A 22,329-nucleotide genomic window follows, 5' to 3' on the forward strand; every position below is an offset into this window, starting at 1 on the left:
CTTTGGCACTACTGACCTAGTCATCTTTGAGATGCCAGAGCTGTGTATTGTGCTCTACTGTCTTGGGTTGTGTGCTCACTCCACAGCACCAGTGTGTGACAGTATGTGTGCAAAGGACTCCCACTGATGGCTTGTTGACTTTGACATTTTTAAGGCTCTCATGACTGCTTATGACTGGATCTTTTTAAAGACATGTAGATAATAAGGTGCTAGCAAGCACTTTTCATTCTGAGTAAGAAAGTCAGTCCAAATTACTAAAGGCTGCAACAAGAGAAAGATGCTAAACAGAAAAGCATGGCTAAAAAGGCAAAACTTAAACAATGGAAAATTTAACACCAAGATAATCACAAAGCTTGGTGCAAAAAGTAGCCCATTAGAGAGCAAAAGATCAAAAGGGCCGTGAGTATAGAGTGCTAGGAAAAGAAGAGAAAGATGGAGAAAGAAGATGAAACAGAGAGGAGAGTTGTTGTCACCAATACAGAAATCAAAGCAGCATGTAAACAGTCAGCTTATGTGACAAGTAAGACATCTAGCCAACAAACAGCATCATCCTGCTGCTTCTGAGTAACCACCTGACAATGTGTGTGGGGAAGAGTGAAAACTAAGAAAGCAAAATTAGCATTTAATGGGTTCCCCTAAAAAGACTGATGTTATCATTTCCTCTAAGAACAAAAGACATTTGTGCAAATTTTTCTGGTATGGAATTTTCCCTGGGCAGGCCATCCAGAAAAGAATAGATGGTCAAAGACAGTAAGCTACTGCTTTGTTTCCCATTTTATAATTCCCATCAAAAAGAGCTTTCTTACCTGCCTGTGAACAGCCGATGAAGTGTTACTATGACAGTGATTTCCAGGGATGTTAATACTCATTTGCAAAATTTTCCCTACTGGACTAGAGCCAGGTTAAAAATATATATACACATATATATACTTATCATATATTTATATTTATCTCAAGAAGCTACTGTCTCTCAATCAGTCACCAACTCTTATTCCCTTCCCTTTAGCCTCCAACTCCTCCAAAGAGAGGTGGCATGAGAAAGAGAACACTTTGCATACAGTGCTCTGTTGAGTGTGCTGGATTTACAAATGTCTAGTAGGATTTAAATGACTGTTTACTTATCTCTGATATTTAAGCACTGGCTAGTGAACTTCTGCTACTTAGATTTTCAATGTAGTATCAAGAGACATCACATTTGACTTTTAAACTTTAAAAAAATGGATTAAGCAGCCGTAAATAGATGAGAAATCACATTATCACAGGGAGTGTGGTTTTGGAGAAAGCTCATCACCCAACTAGTAATAAGCTGGAAATGTTACAGTTGTGGAGATCAAGCAATCCCTTGCCTTGCATGAGTTATTTCATATTCTAGCATTTGCAAAGATGAATAACAAGGTGCATAGACTTTGTGGGTGTTGAAAATGCATGCAATGTAAGAATCTGGGCAGTGGAGGATGCACACAAAGGACAGTAGAGGATGCAAGACTGTACACATGAGTTGACATTGAAGGTGCAGAATCCCTGCATCAGGTTAAAGAGAATCTTACTTGCATTTGTCTTTGTATACTTTAAACAAGCTTACTTATCTCAATTTTTAAAAAAAAGTTTGCTTAATGAAATCAAGATATAAAACTTAAAAATCACCTTTAATGGCTGCTAAATATCCTCTCAGTTCTCTCTGGAGTCTGGAACCCTCTGCCTGAAAAAGAAGGAAAAAAAAAGCATGGAAGTGAAAACACACGTCAGTTATGTTTAATGCCTTGAAACATGCATGCAGTATGTCAAACAACAACTACAAGCAATTTCAGGAGCTATCTGATTAATTGTGCCACATATTGCAAGCATGCACAGATTCATGTGAAGAGGGGGCCTGGCAAAGGAGGCTTGGCATGGTGTACTCTCTAGGCTAGAATTTCTGGGTTTATTTTATCAATCGTCCATGCAGCAAAGAACTCCACTCAAAGAAAGACAGGTGTATTTTACAGCCAAGGTGCAGTTCAAGTCAGCTGGGCCTATGGCCTAATCTGAAACACAAAGAGGTATAATCAAAAATGGTGAACTTCCACTGGAAACTACTCAAATGAGGCCAGTCTAGACCTGAAGGAAGTTCTACCCTTACACAAGTTGTTCACTATATTTGCAAACAACCTCCCAAGTATTCTAACATTTTAACATTTTGCAAGCAAATAACTATTAAAATACAGTACCTTTAGTTACTTTGTTTTGCTTGATTAGTGCATCTTGCAGTCTACTGTCAAATCTCGACTGTTTCTTTGGCAAATACATCAAAATTATCTTTCTTTTTTTTATACCAACAATGTTTGAAAAACTCAGAACAGAGAAAACACAATGAATTTTGTTACTTTATCTCTGACTGTATCACAAGTTGGACTTCACAGTTCCAAGGATTTGCAAAGAAACCTGTGCTACACACATATTTTATTGCTAAAAAGATGCTGTCCAGGCCACCTTCAATAGCCTGAAGATTTTTGAAACAGTCCACATTTACCAGTTTCCAATATCTTTCAAATTATTTATTTAAGCAGTTGGAAACTACAGGAATATCAGCTTGCAGTCACATTTTCTCACATACAGCTACACCATGTGGAAAAGTCAGCAGCAAAATATGACTGACTGCTTTGGAGTTTCTCTTATATTTTCTATGTGAAAATCAGAATCTAACGGGTGCATGTGAATAAAGTGAATACTTTAGAAGGCAGAAGGCATAAGCTGTTACAACTCCACTTAACTCAAAGGATTTCTGTCAGTAGAGGATTTGCCATCAGCAACTTCAATGCTCAGAGCATTCAGACACAGAGGATCATAAGAAATTCAGGTGATAGGGGCTATTTGATGCTTAAAATTCATCATACCTGCAGCCATGTCCAAATTGTGGTTCTGAAAAAAATACTTGTCTAACCAGTACACACAATACAATGCAGATTACACCCACCAAACTCACTTCTCTGAGCTTCCTGAAGGGAACTGTAGGCCTTTAGAATGGGATCAACAACAGCCCCCACCCCCATCCCTCAAACTGCAGTACACTATAAGACGAGAGCAACTGTTTAACGTCCTGGAAATACTAAAGAATTTGGAGGGTAAAAATGCCTGAGTGGGCCTAGAAAGCAGACTGAATTCACTTTATGGATTCAACAAACAGAAGCTTGCTTTTTACACTAATTTGATCTGAAATAAGTCACCTACAGCTCTCAAATCCATTAATTGACTAAATGCTGAGCACAGAAATAGACTCAGCAGGGTGGTATCTGAAAAGCTGCTGGGTAACAGCAAGCGTGAAGGAGCAGCCAGCCCACTGATCTTTCTTTGGTTTGGGACCATATTTGATGCTCCAAGGAAAGGCAACCTCTTCCCCTGCTTTGGAATCAGAGCTGCATATCAAAGCAAGGGCCAGACAGGTTGAGTATCAGTGGATTAAACTGCAGATTTAATTACTTATAGGACAACAGAAAGTTCTGGAGTAGTAGCTTGATGTTGTGTCCTTTAAGAAAATATTATGTGTACATTTTAATACTGTTTAGCAGAAAGTACTACCCTAAAGCATCAATACAACACATTATTTCAGGCTACATAACACAGCAGAAGCTAACTTCATTCTGTGCTTGAATAGTAGGCAGGGGGATGACAGAAGTTGTCTGTTTTCCATGGACCACGGCATTAAGTGATGAGTGCTTCCACAGAGAAAAGGAGATTGTACCCAGGAGCAAATTTCTTGATCTCATGTCTGAAGAGGAGGATCAGCAAATATTTGGCAGAAACTAGAGGGAAGTTCCCCTTTTATGCATGCCAGTCTCCTCCTGGGAGGATCCCTAGTACTGTGAGAAGTCACATGAAGGCACAGAAGTTATCTTTCCATTTCATACCTTCTTTGGCCTGAGCTCTTGTGGTAAAAATGGAAGGTACAGCAACTTGGTTCTTTGTCATGATCCAGCTGAACAGGTGACCATATAGTAACAACTTTTAGTTATTACAAAATCTCTGGTGTTCTGGGAGCAGCAAACTGCAGTTGGAAGGCTGAGAGCCTCCTTAGCTGATTTCATGTCCAGTTTTACTCGTACACATGATGTTTTGTCACTAGGACTAAGCAGCACACAACAAATGTCAAGGAAACATACTGCTCAAATGCTATGTTTATAACTATACTGCTGTGCAGTTTCACAACTCCTACCCTAAACCACTGTTAGATCTATTGTGCTTGGTTAGCATTGTGCATCATCAGCAACTGCTCTTCAGGGAATTGTGTAAGAAAAAGTCAAAGCAGTAAAACACAATGTAAATATTTTGCTGTATGTGCTGTTATGAATTCTGACACTTCATTCAAAAGAATAATTTTAATATGCATCTCCCTCAGTCTAGGTTATTAACAGGCCACAAACACCTGAAATATCTAAGCATGATAGAGTCATATGAACTTTCCGTCATTATCAATTGTTGTGTTGTGTGACACTGAAAAATCCATGAGCAAGGGCCAGCTCCTACTAATTTGAGAGGTAATCTCTCAGTTTCAATGACAACAAAATTAGACCTTTCTAAAAATACCAGAAACAAAAATTAGCATCAAAATCCCTCAGCCCTGTGAATTCTGAAAAATGTGCTGCTGGTCTACACATTTTCTGTAGTAAAATCATTATTAGTGAAGACAGATATACTTTTATCACTTAACAGACTAATTAAAATTCGTAAGATGAAAATACTGCATTGCTGACTATGCACATCTTGCAAACTGTTACATACAGGTTTTAAAGTACTTTAAAAAATACTTTAAAAAGTATTAAAAGATTTTAATGTATTTAATGTTGTCCCTTTATGGTGTTTACTGGTACACTTCTACTTTCCGGTCTATCAAATGAAAACATCCGGTGGCTCTGAAACCACCGTTCCAAGTACATTCATTAAAGCCATGAATTTTGTTAAATGAGATGCAGCTTCTTGAGGGAGAATGAAAGGCAGGTGTCCTTTTGCCAATGTTGTATTCCTCTATAATGAAATTTCCCAAGACAGCACTGATGCTTCCTTTCTAATTTCATCATTTCTTTCATTTGTTCTACATAAGTCAGTAAAACGAGTCAGAGTTTTGTAAGATGTAAGAAACTCCAGAGGAAAGTCTCAATAGGAAACTTCTCACAACCAGTTTGTTTGATAACAGTACACATGTTCTACCAGACTCCTGCACCAAAAATCAGTGCTCTTAGCTCATCTGATCAAACTCAATACACTAATTGCCAAAAATCTATTACATAACCCTGTTTAACTTTACATAAGAGCAAGGGAGGCATGCTAAAAACCCAAACCAAAATCCATCTTTGTGAAAGTCAACACAGCTCTTCACAGCAATGTCCCAGATAATAGTTTGTTGCTTTGAATGACATAGCCTATCATGTTTCTACTCTCTGGTCTCATTATATGGTCAGTATTATATAGCTGGTAAAGATTCATACACTCAGTGAGATAAGAAGGTTCAGTGTTTCATGATCTAGCAATCTACAGCTGCAGGCCTTACGGACCCTGACAGCAGCGTTAGGCCTTTTCAGTACTACTGATTCTTGGGTATTTTAGTTTTGGTTTTCTTTTCAATTCATAGCATTTAGGCATATCTTAGCACTGGAATTAAGAAAAAGAGTCACAGCACTGTTGGCTGTGAGACAGACGAGACCTAAAAAAAGTTAATGATGAAAACGAAAACCCGATAGTTTCCATCTAATCAGCTTTTGCTTCCTAATGGATTAGAAAAACTGTTGCATCCACTCAGAAATTAAAGACCACCTTGCCTCCACAAAAGTTGCAATTGGATGACCTATTTTCCAGGAATCATTAATTTACAGCTTTCCAGTCAGAACAGAAGAGTTTGATTTTTCTGTCATGTCACATACGGGATATAAACGCAATACATCTTTCCAGGAAAGGTCAGCACATGAATGACATACAAAACCCAAATATATCACTCCAATTTAGTGAGAGGCAAGAGGATTGAAAATATTGAACCTGAAGTACAGGGTAATTCATAACAAATAATAACAAAATAATAATAATGATAATACTAATAACAACAATAATTAAAAAAGGCAATTATTAAAGCAGCTCTAATTAATGCTGAAATTTTTTCATTTCGTTGCTAAGACATCAGAGAAATAGCTGAAAAGAAAATATTTTCTGTATCACCTGGAAGACATTCTTTATTGTAATGTGCTGTTACTTGTCACAGTGTAGATCCGTGCTGTCTCTCTTCATAAACACTTCAGGTACTATTTACTGCTATGTCTTTTACAGAACTCTGTAGTATGAATGAAAATAACTATTACATTATGAGAAGCTTAACAAAATAAGAGGCCACTTGGACAAATCTGTAATTCAATATGAAATCTATCTGCTTGCCAGAATACTCTAGTTTACCATTTATCAGGTTCCTTATAGTCCCTAGAATTATCTCCTAAATTTTGAAATTTTTTTCTTAAAGAAATGGATTTCCTTTTTTTCTTTCTAAGCTCTAAGAGATTTGGGTTTTGGAATATTTGTCTAGTGCATCAGTTGAAAAAACTGGCTTTGGAATCTTCTCTGGAAACACAGAGGTTTCAGGCATAACAGTATCTTCCAGGAGAGCACCAAATTTGTGGCCAAGCCACTAGGAAGGCTCAAAAGTAAGAATTTTGTAGTTCTAGTTATTAAGTAGCATGTTGAATTGATGTAAACTGCATCAAATGAAACAGGCTTCTCATATGATTCAGACTAATTCAAAAAAACCCCAAACCAACTCTAAAGGCAAGAACCAGGGAGCTCTGCCTCGTGTTAGTAGCGACTCCCAGTAGGTAGTTGAGAAAGCTCTGTGCCTGCAGGGACACTAAACCAACCCTTTTACTGAACCATTGGTTTCTGTTTCAGATGAGGACTGAACTGAAAAATATGTGGCACTCACCTTAAGTGAAATTCCAACCGTGCCTCACAACTAAACCTCCCCCCTCAAAGCATTCTACCTTCACAGTTACTACATCATCCGTTATGTATAATCATGTCCTCAAAGTAGGGCCCAGAATAATGGTTTTAATGAAATTTGGGGTCTGCAGAGGAAGCAAGAATCTACAAGTCCACGTCTAAAAGTAATCTATATACACTTCATGTCAAGCTAGACTTTCTGAACAGCTACTTGTGACTCTCTTTATGGCTACAGCTGCATACCCATAACTACATTTGTAAATAACATACATAAGCTATGTGTTAACAGATCAGGTAGAAAACTGTCCAGAACTGTTTGTTGTGAGCTGCATCATGTTCAATCCATGTCTTAAATCTCTGAGCTGGGCTATGTCAACTATCCCCACAGTCAGTTATCCCAAGGGGCTCCTGAAGAAACATATACAGGTTTCCTTTCAACTGCACTGGGGAAAAAACAATTAGTACAGTTACTAAAGCTGCAGAGGCATAATAGGCAGAGGCATAATTATATGAAAATACTGTATTTCTGACTATGCGTATCTTGCAAACTGTTACATACAGGTTTTAAAAAGTACTTTTTAAAAGATTGTCATGTATTTAATGTTGTCCCTTCACGGTGTTTACTGGTACACTCCTACTTTCTGGTCTATCAAATGAGAACTTATATTATATGGGGCACTCAAAACTCGCACAGTTTGACAATGGTTTGGACTCTGGATTTGGAGCAATCAATGGTCAGAATCAAAAAAGAAAAACATTGCATCAGCTGCTCTCTCTTTTTTAGTGAGGAATCAGTTGAAATGCATCTGGGCTGTCCATGCAGAGATAATTTTGTAGCATAAAATAGAGGGCCTCACCTTCCGGGATATCTTGCCTGATTGGAAATTAATAAGGTTGAAATGAGATTTAATGGGACACTGTATTTCTTCTTGTCTTGGGAAAAATGGCCCTGAAGACATAAGATAGTTATTAAACACACATTTCAGGATGGAATGGAATCAGCAGAGAAATCCCTCCCATGGTCTCAAAATACATTGTACATTTGTATAGATTGTATATATACATTGTATAGAGTGTATTTGGCTTAGGGATCATCCAGTATATGAAGTACACTTTGGGATTGTCCCAAATGCTTGTTAGACTCAGTCCCCCTGAATGTAAACACTTGTTGGCTCACAGAAAAAAGCTCCTTTCCACTGTACTAGATTGTTTTTTTCTCTGTCTGGTTTACTTTGGAATATCTACCAGACACATTTGGTATCACTTTTATTTAGCAAAGGAGTCTCATATGGACAGAACTGTATTGAACACATAATAGTTTCAGCCTAACAAGTACCACAGATCCCCTGCAGCTTAGTATGAGATTCTACAGACAACCAAGAAAATCTGAGAATCAGCTAAGGAGAAATAGTGTCACCCATTCAGAGTAATTTTAAAGTTCACACTTGTTGTTAACTGCCTGGATTATTTTATCCATCTCAAGACCACGTACAAGATCCGTAAAATGAGGGGGGTCTAAAAGGGCATAAGATAGGTTTAAAAATGGTCATATAGATATATGAGATACTTACTAATTCCTAGAGAAAATAAGATTTTGTAAAACACAGATTGATATTTGTAAGACATATTGAAGCTCCCTTTCTTAATCATGTCCTTCATCCAACTCTAGATTAAAACACCTATCACTGTCTGCATGAGTTGGGTATCTCTCCTTTTCATAGAGCCAATGTATACCTCTCAAGAGCAACCTGTGAAGTCAGGAGAGCAATTAAGAAAATCTTGTAGTCAAAACCATTCACTCAGTATAGTTATCTAGTGCTGTTTGTGATACATCCACAAATAGCAAACACAACTGGTCCTTAGAGACCTACCAGCTTTGCTGAACAGCAACTGGAAGCCAGGGGGGACACACTAGGGCCTTGCAAGTGGCAATAGATGCCAAGATTTAGATAACTAACTCAGAACCCTCACAACAGTTGGTGGGGTTGTACCAGGAACCACAAGTGACCCCAGTGGAGGCTATACCCTCAATGATGGGTGCCATCCTGCAGGGTCTGAGACAGGTGGGTAGAGACAGAGACTGGTAAGAGGTTTCACTGACAACCCTCAATCTAATGAGGGTTTGAACCAGGTCCAGGGTTTGTCTGAGAGATCCAGATGGTAGCAGCAGGACATGCAGCTGAAACATGGGTTCCCTAGGCATGGGAATGAGTCTATAGTGTAACTTATGCCAAGGGCTGAGCTAAAATGGGACTCCTGGGTCCACGTGCAGGATTAGGGGACCCTAGGGCTGATCAGAGACATTAAGGTCCACAGATGCCCCCAGAAAACTGATTGGTTGTTGCCTTGCTCTCCAGACCCTGCTGCCCAGTTCAGCACAACCATCAGGGAACACCCAACTCCTGGAAACCCATGTTCAGGTGTTGCAATCTGGAACTGGATCACTCTCTAGGCACAGGGTTCAGCTGCCAAAACACGTCTGCAGTTGGAGATGCTACATGGTACTCAAGACAGCAGGTATTATACAGAGCTGTGGTCAAAACCATATGTCTTTTTCTAGAGCAATGTCTGGGGGCCCGGTGGGACACTGTGAGGCACATCTGGTGCCTTTGTGTAGGTGGTGAATCTCATCTTGGGTATCTTAATTCTCATCTTGGGTATCTTAATTAATCTTAATTTAAATAGGTTTTAAAAAAGCAGTGGCACAGCTGATGCAAAAAGAGCACTTCAAAAATGTTAATTGTCTCAAAAGACCAACTTTTAGACAATGTCATGATACAACTGTAAGGCAACCAAGCATGCTTGTGTGAAAAAAGATTTGGACAGGATAAGCCTTTTCAGGAACCATAACAATTACACCCAATGAGCAGCTCTTACTATGAGCACATTAAGTAAAACAGTCCACAGAAGCAGGTTCTGATCACTCAACAACAGCAAAAAAAGGCTCTTCGTTTTCATCTAATTTTATAAACTAGCAACAACAGCATTTGACATTTTGCTTTTTTTCTGACAACATGGCGTGGGAAGCTGCTTTTGTAGTAGCAACTGGTGGATCTCCTGTGTGTACATATACAGTACGTAATGTTTATGGGTTTAAGCACTAAAATATATTTTAAGTGTAGTCTGTAAAGTAAAAGAAGTCTCATAACTACATGTTATAAAAAAGAAAAATAAAGAGAGATAAATATGCATATACATGAAATAGAATATTGCTCTCTTAGAACAATAAAGTGTGACTTTTAATGACTGTGAGTCATTAAAATAAACATGGGGATAAAGGTAATTGCTACTGTACTTCCTGTAAAAAAAAGAACATGTAAAATGGAATTGCTTGAAAAACAGAATACAGATGGAATTTCTGGTAAATCCTCAATAGCCTTTGATGATAATTTCACAGCTGAGAGAATTATGCAGAAATTCTCTCTTTTTTCCCCTCATTCTGAACTTGAGTTGATTAAGAGGCTGGGCATATTCACGATTAGCTATGCAGAGATAAATGTTTAAATCTCAAGAAATTTCTTGCAATACAATGAAAGTCTGTGTCATACTGTCATATATGAGTTTATACATTTTGTTTGTTCCACAAGCTTTGATTTAGAGTGGGAATTTTCAGTTTACAACTTAAGTGGAAGACGAAAACCAGCTGTATTCATTGTTTAAATGTTTTTACTGTTGGCATCAGCTGCAGCAGCTTAATGGTTTTGATAGAGAAAGTCCTGAGGCTCTGCAAAGCAACTATGCTCTGTTCTCTCTGGACATGGGATAAATCAGTTTCTCCACGGTGATTCATCTGGGTAATTCAACTGCAGGTTGTCAAGTCCAGAAGAGGCTCTTATCCAACTGTATTCAGGAAGAGATGGGAATGGATGACTGGGAAATATAAATGACCTTTTTCTCCAGATAGATCTGCTGCATGTATCCTTACATATAGCCTTCTTCTGAGTTCGGTACAGGCCCACCATCTGATCTGCTATTCAGGCAAAAATTTCAGGTTTTCAATTTTCTGTTTGCTGGATAATGAGCACTATGCTCTTTCCTTTATCCTTTCAGTTGGCTGAACTGGGAGTCCTCATTTATTATCTTTGGAGAGTAGTAATAAAAAGATCATTCTATACTTAAGGTTAGTTGACCTCTCAAGTGTTGCAGGCTCAGTAATGCAGGGAAATAAGACAAATAGACCATTTTCACAGCTTTCAGCTTACCAGGACCCCTGAGCACACATAGCACCAGCTGCAAGAGAGAACTTGCAAAGACATAGAACTGAAGTGATAGTGTTCCTGAGAATGAGCTGTGGGTAGGTGAGGTGTCCAGGGAACAGACAAATCTGTCGGCAACTGAGGCACGGACCCAGACCAGCAGGGAATCGGAATTGTTTATTCAAAGAAACGAGCTGGTTTTATACACTTTTCTAAGGCACAGTATTTCCTTATATGGCAGTCCTCACTACGTGATGCAACACACTTCCTAAAAGTCCTTCTGTGGGGTGATCACTTGCTGTTCACCCTTCTGCCAGCTCCTGGCAGCCTCCTCTCCATAGGGGTCTGCTGTGTGACACCTCCTCCCACCAGGGTCTGGTGGAGACAAGCCTCTGTGCGCCACCATGTGCTCCTTTGTGCTGCCACGTGCTCCTTTGTGCTGCCACGTGCCTCTGCAGGCAGGTTTTACAGCTTGTAACTCAACTTTATTCCATCTCTTCCCACAAAATCATTGCTAAGTGAGATTGCAAGAAACAAAGTAAAACTTGGACCTCCTCTCAAACTTCCTCTGTCATGGTCTTGTTGGGTCAGTGACCACCATGGAGACAAATAATCCTGGTGGGACCTGAAAAAGATGGGACAGCCTCTAACAGGGGTGGTTCTTCTTGCAAGCCTCCTGAATGGCCCGCATCAACAGTTTGGTGAACCTCAGCACAGGGATAAATCCACCAGACTGCCTTTTTATGCTTTAATATCTAGAATCTGACTTTTCTTTATCTAAAGCCTCTAGAGTTGCAGAATGAACTTGAAAGCAGGACTGAATGTAAACCAAGAAGAGACGGCTGCTTGAGTTCACAGAAGTCAGCAGTTTTGCATGGCATTAATCAGTAAGAGTGATAATTCAGAGGCACATTGTTAGGCTTCATACCTTTGCATTGTTAATAAATTGTAGATCAAAGCATGGACAAAACTCAGAAAATTTAAACTATTTATATGCTTCTTATTGGTGAACATGGCAGAAACAGTGCTTTTGCAGCATTTTCCCCCTTGTATTTGAAGAATTGAGCACAACAGAACTCCTTGAAAGCACAGTAAGCATGCGTGACTAGTTCAGTAAATATACACTCTCTCTCATTTGGTGTGTCAGTGGACCCAGCCTAATCTGCATGTGACTGTCATGATGGTTGTAGTAGTTCCCTTTGCAGTCATTCCTCCCAACCCAATTCCCTCTCTGGTCCCAAGCCACATTCGCATTTAGGATGTAGCATCATGCAGTTCCTGCGAAGTCCTTTACTGTTTGTTACTGTCTCTATGTATATCAAAGAACAAGGAAATAAAAAGAAAGTAATGCTAAGATTCTCCTTAGCCCTAAGCAAGATTTTCAGCTTAAAATCACCATTACAGAAAATTTTTGGTAAAGGACAAAAAACCCCAATACTTGAGACATCATTTTGCTTAAAAGGATTTTTTTTCTCTTTCCCCTCTTTTTTTGTCTCAGAATTTTGAACTAAAAGAAAAAAGTACCACATATTCTGTTTCTTCATGGGGATACTCCATTTGCTCCTACACCAAAGTAACCCCTCAGAGATGTACCTTATTTCTACAAACACGGTTACTAGCTGTGCAAGCAGCTGGGGTACGGACGAGTATAAGCAACAACATTGGATAATCAAGAAGTCAAGTCAAGAAGACTTGGAAAAGTGGAAGGGGAAGAAAAGGGAAAATATAACTTCTCTGTAGGGTTTCAAAGCTTGTATTGAATCCCACCATTTTCCTGACCTCAAGAAATTTGGGGAAGGAACTACCATTCTCAGAGAAACAGATTCTTTTACCTCCCAGTATTTTTCTCTTTGGTGAAGAGGAAAGCTCAATAGCTCTTGAAACCTCCCTCTCTTCTACACCAAGAGAGGAAAATAAAGGCTAAGTGACAAAAGAGTTAATAAGCATTCTAGCAGTCAGGATGCAGGGTTTGCGTTTACACAGAAAGGAGAAAAGTGCATTTGGTAGAATAGGACTGATTCAGAGCAGAAATTGCAAACATTGACATGAGCCAAATTTTACATTGTGTAAAATGTGTGGGAGTAGTTCTCATCTCCAGTGCCTTTCTATAGGACCTCTAAATAACAGCTCACGAAGACAACAGATATGTCAATTCATTCTTATGTAACAAGACTATTTTCTTGGCGGTATTACCACAGTTCATGGTAGACATTAATTTGTACTAGAAAGGTACTACGTAATAAATTGCAATTCATCACCTCAGAGCCAAAAAGTCTGTCCAACAAAGCAACAAGTAATTGGGGTTAGAATTTAGGATTGCGTTGGGAGTAGATTATAAACTCCTTGGAGCATCTTTGCTTTCCTGTGTTGTGTTTATAACACTAAGAGTAATTGAGCACTGCTTCCCAGTTATGCTTCATTAGCACTGCCACCATAGACCCCAGCACCCACGGGGAGCTTTACAACACAAGTGCAATCTGAAACTATTAATCTATTCACTCTTGAAAACCAGTATTATTATATAGCACTGATGAAAGTAACCCATAAAATGAAACCAAGGAAATACTTTTCTTTGTAAGAAGGCAAGCACTAAGCTGCATTTAATTGAGGTTGGGTTCTATTCTCAATTACTAGTGAAAATGTACTGTCGCTCTGATCTCAAGCAGTTCAAGCATGATGATGTTACATATGACTACAAATGTCCTTTTATTTTCAGCCCATGTTTTAGACTTCTGCAAGCACAAATACAACTGTTATCTCTGTTTGAAAATTGCAGAACAAAATCTTGTACCTACCAAAAAATAAAATTTTACCTGTTCCCCTGCAACACCTTCTTCAAAATCAGCAAGTTAAATATACTGCATTTTTAAGATGCGATTAAAGAAACTGAAAAAGTAACTGACCTCTTGCCGTTTGAAATTTTGAACATATTCTTCAAACTGTTCATCTTTAGTTTCATCTGCTTTTCCTAGTTTTTGAAGTACCTATAGTGAAAGGAAAAGTAATAATTTAATATTTATGACACAAATCAAAACCACTGCTATTTTCAACACTTCTGTTTTTGCAGTTAGGTGTAAATAGCATTTTACTTTTCGGGGTGTTTCATGCTCTACAATTCCAAAGTTCCCACAAGACACTATTTTGTCAAAATAAAAAAAAGGATAAAAGCAGGAGTATGGTGTGGGGGTGTGTGTGTGTGTAAATATACTCCCCAGTATGGAGTCCTTGGGAGAATGTTTCTTGTTTTTTTTTAGTGAAACAACTTTTCTTTTAGCAAAGGCTCCCTTGGTTTCAAAGCAAGAAGGAATGAGAGAATTTTGCTGGCACTACAAATTATTGTCTGTCTCAGACAAAGAAAGAAAAAAAACCTCATTAGGTTTTTCTTCTCATTACATTGAACAGTATTAGCATTATTCTTATCTGCATGATTTTCAACATAAAGTCTTAAAAATTAAAGAACTGTGAGGCTGATGCTTATTTAAAACTTGGTGTTCATTTTGCTCCCCTCATTAATTCATAAGTAAATTGTCGTCCACTAGATAATAAGTATGCTACAATAATTCAGCAATAAGTGCTATTCAATCAGCAATCTCAAAAGTAATTTGACACAGCTACGCTTTATGCTGTATTTAACCACAATAAATGCATTCTATTATTAAATCCCATTGCCATCCATTCATTATAATACTGAAGACTTAAACATAGCTGCAAATAGGCTTCACCCTGCTTGTAAAGCAATCCCCAAATCTTTATGGAGTACTTGCTTGTGGGAATGAACCATCCCACATATTGATGTTCAGATTGCTCTCCCATTACAAATTGACCAAACTATCTATTTGCACAGTTAATAACAAAACCAAACAAACCAAAACAAAACCAAAACCCAGAAGCCCCACAAAATTGAAATAGTAGCAGTTAGCAGATAATATCAATAAACACAGAAACATTACTACCTATTCTTCTCAAAACAAAGAATGTACAGCTCCAGTAGTACCATATTCTTTCTCAGGCCACCTTCCTCTCCCAAGCCCAGCCAGTCTCACAGCAGAAAATCAGGCTGCACAAAGGGGTGGTGAGCATTGCTACTGTGGAAACCAGACGTCAAGATGATCATGAAAGTGACGCAATGCTACCTGTGGACATGGCATGTGCAAGGAAGTTTTGGCATAATTACAGCAGAAAGACAGAAAGAATGATATCAGAGAAGAAAAAAAGACATAGAGTAGCCTTTTGCTGCCAATAGCTATGTTCATTTTTTGGCATGTGTGGGCATTTCTGGTTGCTTTTAAAACAGATAACTAGTCCCAAAAATCTCATACATTCTCATCTCCAACCTCTTCATAAAATATTAGTAAGTATCACAGAGAATTTTACAGACAAATCATTTAATTTAACACTTTGAATCATCACAGGCCTTCACATTGCTCCTTGTCACCAATGAGCCAAAGAGTCTGCCCCCAACTGTGGCATGGCTTTGATCTGCACCGGGGGCTTTCAGAAAATCCAATGTTGCCTTTTCAAAGAGGTTGCTGCCAGGTAAGCCTCCTAATCATGGCAATACATTCAAACTACATTTGAAGCAAGAAGCATGTTAACTGTAGTAAGAGCAATTCATAACATAGATAACAAACTACAGCATCAAAAGTTGTCATTATAGAGTCTTTTTTCCGTATCAGTGGCGCACATCTATGTTTTCAAATGTGCACTCAGGCCCAATAGTGCAAGGCTCAGGAGGGAACAACCTCCCGTAGCACCTACCTCCTATTTGGTTTGGGGTTTTTTTATCCTATCTCCAGTTTTCTATTTCTATACAGATACTTAGCTGAACTAAGATGCAGTTGTTATAATCTAGCCTCTACAAACACCAATCCTAATCTTAATCCAGATAATTTATAAAATAGTTTCTCAATTTTCCCAATCCAAATCAGAACTATAAATAGGTCATATGGTTGGATATAAAAGTTCCAAGCCAGAGGCTTGTCATTAGTTAAAGAAATTTACCCTCATGGAAGTCCTGCAGGTCATGCAATGTACACAGATAACTGGGGTTCACTTACTCTTTTGCTAAAAGCAACCCTAATCCCATCCTCACAATTCCATATAGAGACCGTGGAGCAGACTGGGGCTAAAATAAACTATTCCTCACACATTCTTTTAGATCCCACTCATATAACTCCATGGACTACTGAATGTGTAGCTCAGCCTTTTACAACCAACCTAGCTGTATTCACAAGTTTACCATTGGTAGTCTAAACAGAAAAGTGGCCAGGCTGACAGTCATAGAAACTGACCCACCTTTCAGCACTTGTTTGTGCACTTCTGTCTCAAAGTGGAAGTCTCTTGTCAACAGAAGTCTATAGTTTATAGTTTATTTTTGCTCAGTTAGATCAGCACCTATAGGGTGCTTTTGGAGTAGGGTTAAAGCCAGATGAAGGCTTGTCTGCCCTACATATGGTTTACTCTAACTCCACCACCCCCACCTCATGCACAGACTGAAATAAATTTTAAACATATTGTTCATCTTGTTCTGTGGAATACGTGGGTTAAAGTCAGGGTTTGGTCTATGGCTAGGGTTAGGAAAAGGCAAGTAGAACTAGATTCAGAACAAGAGAAAATGGATTTGAAACACACAGGTTATTGGAAAGCATCTGATGGTAAAATGAAGGCTGTGCTCAGGAGCAGCAAGTGCCTAACCTCCCCCTTAAGCCTCAGTTTGACCACCCTTCTAGATAAGGATAAACTTTATTAACAGGAATAGCTCAGTTTATTGGTGGCCCATGAGGACAGGAGAAGAGTAGATGGACTGTGTTTCACAGAAGCCTTGGAGGGCTCTACAAAGTGCTAAAGAAAGGAAATCTGGACTGATAAGTGGCTAATATTTTATTTTAGGTCCATGTGGTAAGTAATCCATATTATGGATTTGAATTCAGGTTATTAGGAAAAAAAAAAGAGCAGAGGAATCAAAGATCTTGAACATTCGGTGGCCTGTAGGGCTTGAATGAGTCCAGAACTTAGTGAAGACAAGTGGGTAGCATTATTTTTTCTTAGCATACCCATACAGAGAAATAACATTTGATGTTAAGTTTGAGAACATCTATCAGTGTGTATGAACAGTCTGTAGCATTTACAATAAAATAAATTCTAAAAATTAAAGAAAGGGACATGAGCTGAATCTCAATAAATATTCTATACTCAAGGTTTTTGCAATCTTTCGAAGATTGTATAAAAATAGTTGATTAACATGTTCACCCTATTAAAATAAAACTAGGATAAAAGCTACCTCATTTCATTTAATAAAACTAAATCACCTACCACTAAGCTTCCTCTTAAAATGACATAAAAAGATTTTTTAAAAAAGTATCTTGAGTATCAGTGTTGATCCAGCATGTTGCTAAGAATATATGAACTAAATTGTTAAGTCCAATTAGCATTAAGAATGAAGTAAAAGTTAAATTTAATACAATGGTAAACTTAGATACTATTAAGTAAATACATGTAGAGAGGAACTGTCAGGCAATGTGGTACTGACATAACATATGGCAAATTCTACACTAACACACAAAATTTGAGTAAGAACATTAATCATGTCTGATATAATTTATAAATGTCGTCAAGAATATTTCCATTTGGAGGTGCTGCATCTTCAATAAAACTTTCAGATGATGTAAGATTAAACAATACCCCCTTTAGTCTTCTAAGTGCCTTTATTTAGCATATAATACATTCAGTTGTATGAGGATCTTGAATTCAAATGAGCAGTTTTAGAATGATTGTAATGTGAATGTTGTTAAGTGCTTGTAACATACCAAAGAAACTAATATAGTAAAATAGACTACAGATTAGCTTGAAAAAGCTTGATTACACTGAAAACTCTTGTCTTGAGGCAAAAATGACAGCGTTACACCACCTCCTGAGACTACCACCCTGACAGGCCTAGGCATCCTCTCCTAAAAAGGTTTTTAAGACTATGGCAGTTCAAGGAAAGAAAAAAATAAAAATTAAATAAAAAACAAACAACCCTGAAACTGAATCTCTGATGTAAGCTGTGGCCACCCAGGAGCTGCCTCAAGGGCAGCTCAGCTTCCTGCAGAGCAGCAGCAGGGTGGGCAGGAACTGACCTCATCAGACATCCCAACATGCATCATCCCCAGTCACATATCAGTATTCTTAAAGAACAACCAACATGTTCAAAACCACACAGAGCAGGAAGATATGACTGCTCAGACAGGGCTACCTAGGAGAAGACTTCATCAGAAATCGACCGGATCGTTAAAATACTGAAAACATTAAGTTAATCTAATCTGCCAAAAGTAGCACAATTTAGGGTATAACAGAATAACCCCAGTGTGAAAAGTAAGACAAACACTTATGAGAGTTCAAAACTGTTGCCATGGACTCCCTGTCCAAAATTTTTTGAGAACAGTAAAGTGCTCTGGATCTCACTAATGCAAACTCATGGATCTATAACACTGTTCCACAATCCTTTTGCAACACAATTCCACAACATTTTTTATTTTACCTAATACCATACTCTTCTACAACCTGTAAAAGAAATACTAGGGCTGCATGACTAATATGTGCAGTTTTCCAAAGGAGTTTCACAATGGTACTTCTGAGCAGAAATTGATTAAAATGAAAACCAACCATGCAGGAGAAATCATTTTAAAGTTACCCTTGTGCAAAACATCATATGGATATCAGAAAATGCTCACAAAATTTAAAGAAGTATTTGGCCAATATAAAATAGAAGCTTTGAAAGAAGCTTCTTATGATACAAAACAATGCTTATCTGAGATTAAAAAAAAGAAACACAGTGAGTCAAGTTCAAAGTAAGCATGATTGTATTTTAACTTCACCAACTATGTAGTAGTATATGTCAACTTATAAAGCAAACATACATGGCCCCAGGCTTACCAGAGCCTGACAGTAATTCCAGACAGACCAAAAACTCCACCCCACCAATCATCCTGCCCCAAACCAACCATCTCCCCCCACCAAAAAAACCCACACAAGCACCACAAGCACCTCCATGTTTAAAAAGACAATTATTTTTTCATGTTATGGGATGCTATACAAAGTGTCCAATACCACAAAATCATAAAAAAGTGTCAAAGTAGAAAAGTTATGCACAGTCCATGATACCCAGCTGGTATTTGAGTAGTGTAGGAGCAAAGTTTAAGAAATCCTGTTTGTTCCAGAAATTAAAGCTGGCTAGGAAGATAACATATTAAAGTATAAACCCTGGTATAGAATTAATTTCAAAACTTATATACTGACTTTCACTCAAGCATGACAGCAGGGTGTTAGCACAAGAAACAGAATACTCAACAGTCATTGAAGCTACACAAGATTCCCACCTCCTCACAGTTAGCACATGTGTTGCTGAAGTGAAAACAGAGGGAGAATCATTACAAGGATGCTGCTTAGTTGTTCTGCTGCAAAGACAGGCAAGAAGAGACAGTACAGTGGATGACAGATATAGAAGTATAAAGCTTATGGACCTATTTGTTTAGTCCAGCTAACAGAAAGCCTCCTCCAAAGAGGTAACATTCATATCTAACAAGCCAAAATCTAGTTGGGCAGCATTTAATAACAAAACCAATCTTTTTCTGTCATGATGTCAAAGTCTACAGTCTTCTGCCTCCATTTCACTTGAGCATTGAAATCTCAAAATATGGTCAGAAAAAGAAGATGGGCAATGAGATATTTTTAGATATTGTGTCCTAGGTTACAGTGTAAGATGTAACCAAAAGCATGTATTCTATTATCATCTTCACAAGCTGTTAAAGCATGGGGGTAGTGGTTGTTATTTCCTACCATGATTCATCCCTGATAACTCCCTCTGGGTACTATCTCTGCTAATGAGCCATCAAGGACCCACTGCATGACTCACAGAATTACATCATCCCACTCTGAGATGCTCTGCCCAGGGGGAGGAGCCAAGCATTCCCCTCTGGATATAATCTGGGGTTTGGAACAGCACAAGCAACCATACCTACTGGATTCCCAGAGGACAAGAGCTACCACTCAACCATCAGGTGAAGACCAGACCCTTCTATAGGATCACCACTTCAACACAACCACTTCATCTGGACTGCTACCACCACCCTGACTAACAGGGTACCAGGTTGTATCCTGACTCTGTCAGTGTTCTTGTACTATTGCATTTATTTTAATTTTCCTATTAAATTATGATTCTGACTTGTGATCCCCCACTGGTTTGTTTTCAAACTAGCACATATTGTTACACTGTAGGATTAAAAATTAGATGGGTTTTCATAATAAGAAAAATAATAAATACAAGATTTTTTAAAAAACCTGTTAATTTTTTTCTCTAGTACTGAACACACCCAGTAAGTATAAATTACCATTTTATGACAGAGCTAAGATTCCCGTGTCTGAAATAGCATAGTGTATTGCTTAGTTTCAGTTCTGCTGTGAATATTTTGATCTCAGCATAGTTCTAATGCAACAGGCTCAATCACTTCTCTAAGCAGTTGACTGAATTTCATACTCTCCATGCTATATAGTCATACGCTTTTCAAGAACTCAGCCTTGCCCTTGTACTCCTGCTGCTCTTTCACCATTGCGTTCCTGAAAAAACACCAGCTGACAGTGACAAATGTTTGCTGAAGCCTTTGTTCTCATTAATATCTGCTGCAAGGTTGTGGAAAAAAATCCCTTTGCCATTGACAGACTCTCAAAAGCCTGAAAACCTGATTAATACAGGACACTGAGCATTTTCCTATGAAATTTTTATCACAGAAAACACAGACACCACAATAAAGCTCTTCACTTAAAAGCAATTGCTTTGTGAGGTGCTGGTTTCTGTTACTAATCTTATAAAATGACTGAACTTAGCTCAGGTTTCCAGATCAGCTTTAGGCTATCTGTGGTTACCAGTCCTTTATTCTGTGCACACTGGCACTATTAATGACACATAGAACAACTGATCATTCATCAAATTACATAAAATCTTCACTGTCCTGTAATGTATTTTATATCTTTATTATTGTACTGGTAATGATTCCTCAGACCCCTCCTAGGTCTTCTCCTACACTAGGCACAATAATGCTAATTTGTCCACTATTTACAGTTGAGTTTTATTGCTCAAGTTTGACACAGTGGATCATATCCTAGAAGAAAGGCCATCACAGTAAACTGCATTTGGGAATGTATCATTTAGTGGCATTGTGCAGCTCCACAATTGCTATCCTAATGTGTAACATAGGCAATTTCTGCTGTACAAAGCCAAGGAGAAGTCATATCCTGAACTGTGTGAATGCATGAAATGTTGAGTAATGGAAGAGGGCAGCTGCTAGGTACCAGGCACTCTCCAGTATGGAAGAGCATTAAGACAACTCTACGGGTCAGACTAATTGTCCATATAATAAGGACCTAACATCTAACGAATCTCTCTCCAAACCCCCTCAAACAAGATGACTAGGGAAGATACATGACAACTGTGCACTACTACTTGTACTTGTAGAGCCCTTTCCCAACCACGAAAACTGAATTTCAATCAATTCTTGATGTTGTCTCTTTACATTTTATAGACCCAGTGGATTTTTCTTATTGATGGACTGTCCTACTGCTTGTGAAGCTCTGATAAGGTATTCACTGCTTAAAGAAGCAAAAAGGTGCACTTCTCTTACAAATGATTTCTTTTGTTAATTTTTTGTAAGCTTTTGCTTGCTGGTGCTTTGAGTACTGTAAAATACCATGATGCATCATAACAGTTTGCTTAACAAATGAGAAGAGTACTGAATAGTATGTAGACAAGCATAAATCACTATGATTAGCTACATTCTCATAATCAAAACTGTAAGAGGGAAATGCAGCCTAAATGACAAATGTAAACACTATGCAATGAGAGATGATCATAGTAACCTTTCTGCAAATCACAGAATCTAATTGTTCATCATTGCCCAGATAGTATAAAAATGCTCTAAAGAGATCCACAAAATAAACAAGATTATGATTGCTTTTGGAATGAAGCCAAAGACTTCCACCTTAGTCCTTGGTCATTTGGTTAAAACCAGAAAGTACTTTACAGAGTACACTGACCTGCATATTGCAGTGTACCACAATATATAGGCAGACCTTTGCTCACCCTTTCCTTTTCACCATCCAGCAAATTTCATCTAAATGAAATCTACTTTCATGGAAGTATGCACCCTTGCAA

At 38.2% G+C, this 22,329-nt stretch overlaps 1 protein-coding gene across 7 annotated transcripts in view; it reads right to left on the bottom strand.

Annotated features, from left to right (window-relative positions):
* Positions 1–22,329, bottom strand: part of AMPH (amphiphysin) — a 139,232-nt gene that overhangs the window by 56,166 nt on the left and 60,737 nt on the right. For all 7 annotated transcript variants that reach the window (XM_048297000.1, XM_048297023.1, XM_048297014.1 and 4 more), the window contains exons 2-3: positions 14,048–14,128; positions 1,645–1,699 (exon numbers count right to left, since the gene is read on the bottom strand). In XM_048297000.1, coding sequence (XP_048152957.1) covers positions 1,645–1,699; positions 14,048–14,128 — 136 coding nt within the window. The remainder of the gene's footprint in view (positions 1–1,644; positions 1,700–14,047; positions 14,129–22,329) is intronic.

This window comes from Corvus hawaiiensis, chromosome 1, assembly GCF_020740725.1.
Source record: "Corvus hawaiiensis isolate bCorHaw1 chromosome 1, bCorHaw1.pri.cur, whole genome shotgun sequence".
NCBI classification, from domain to species: Eukaryota; Metazoa; Chordata; class Aves; order Passeriformes; family Corvidae; genus Corvus; species Corvus hawaiiensis.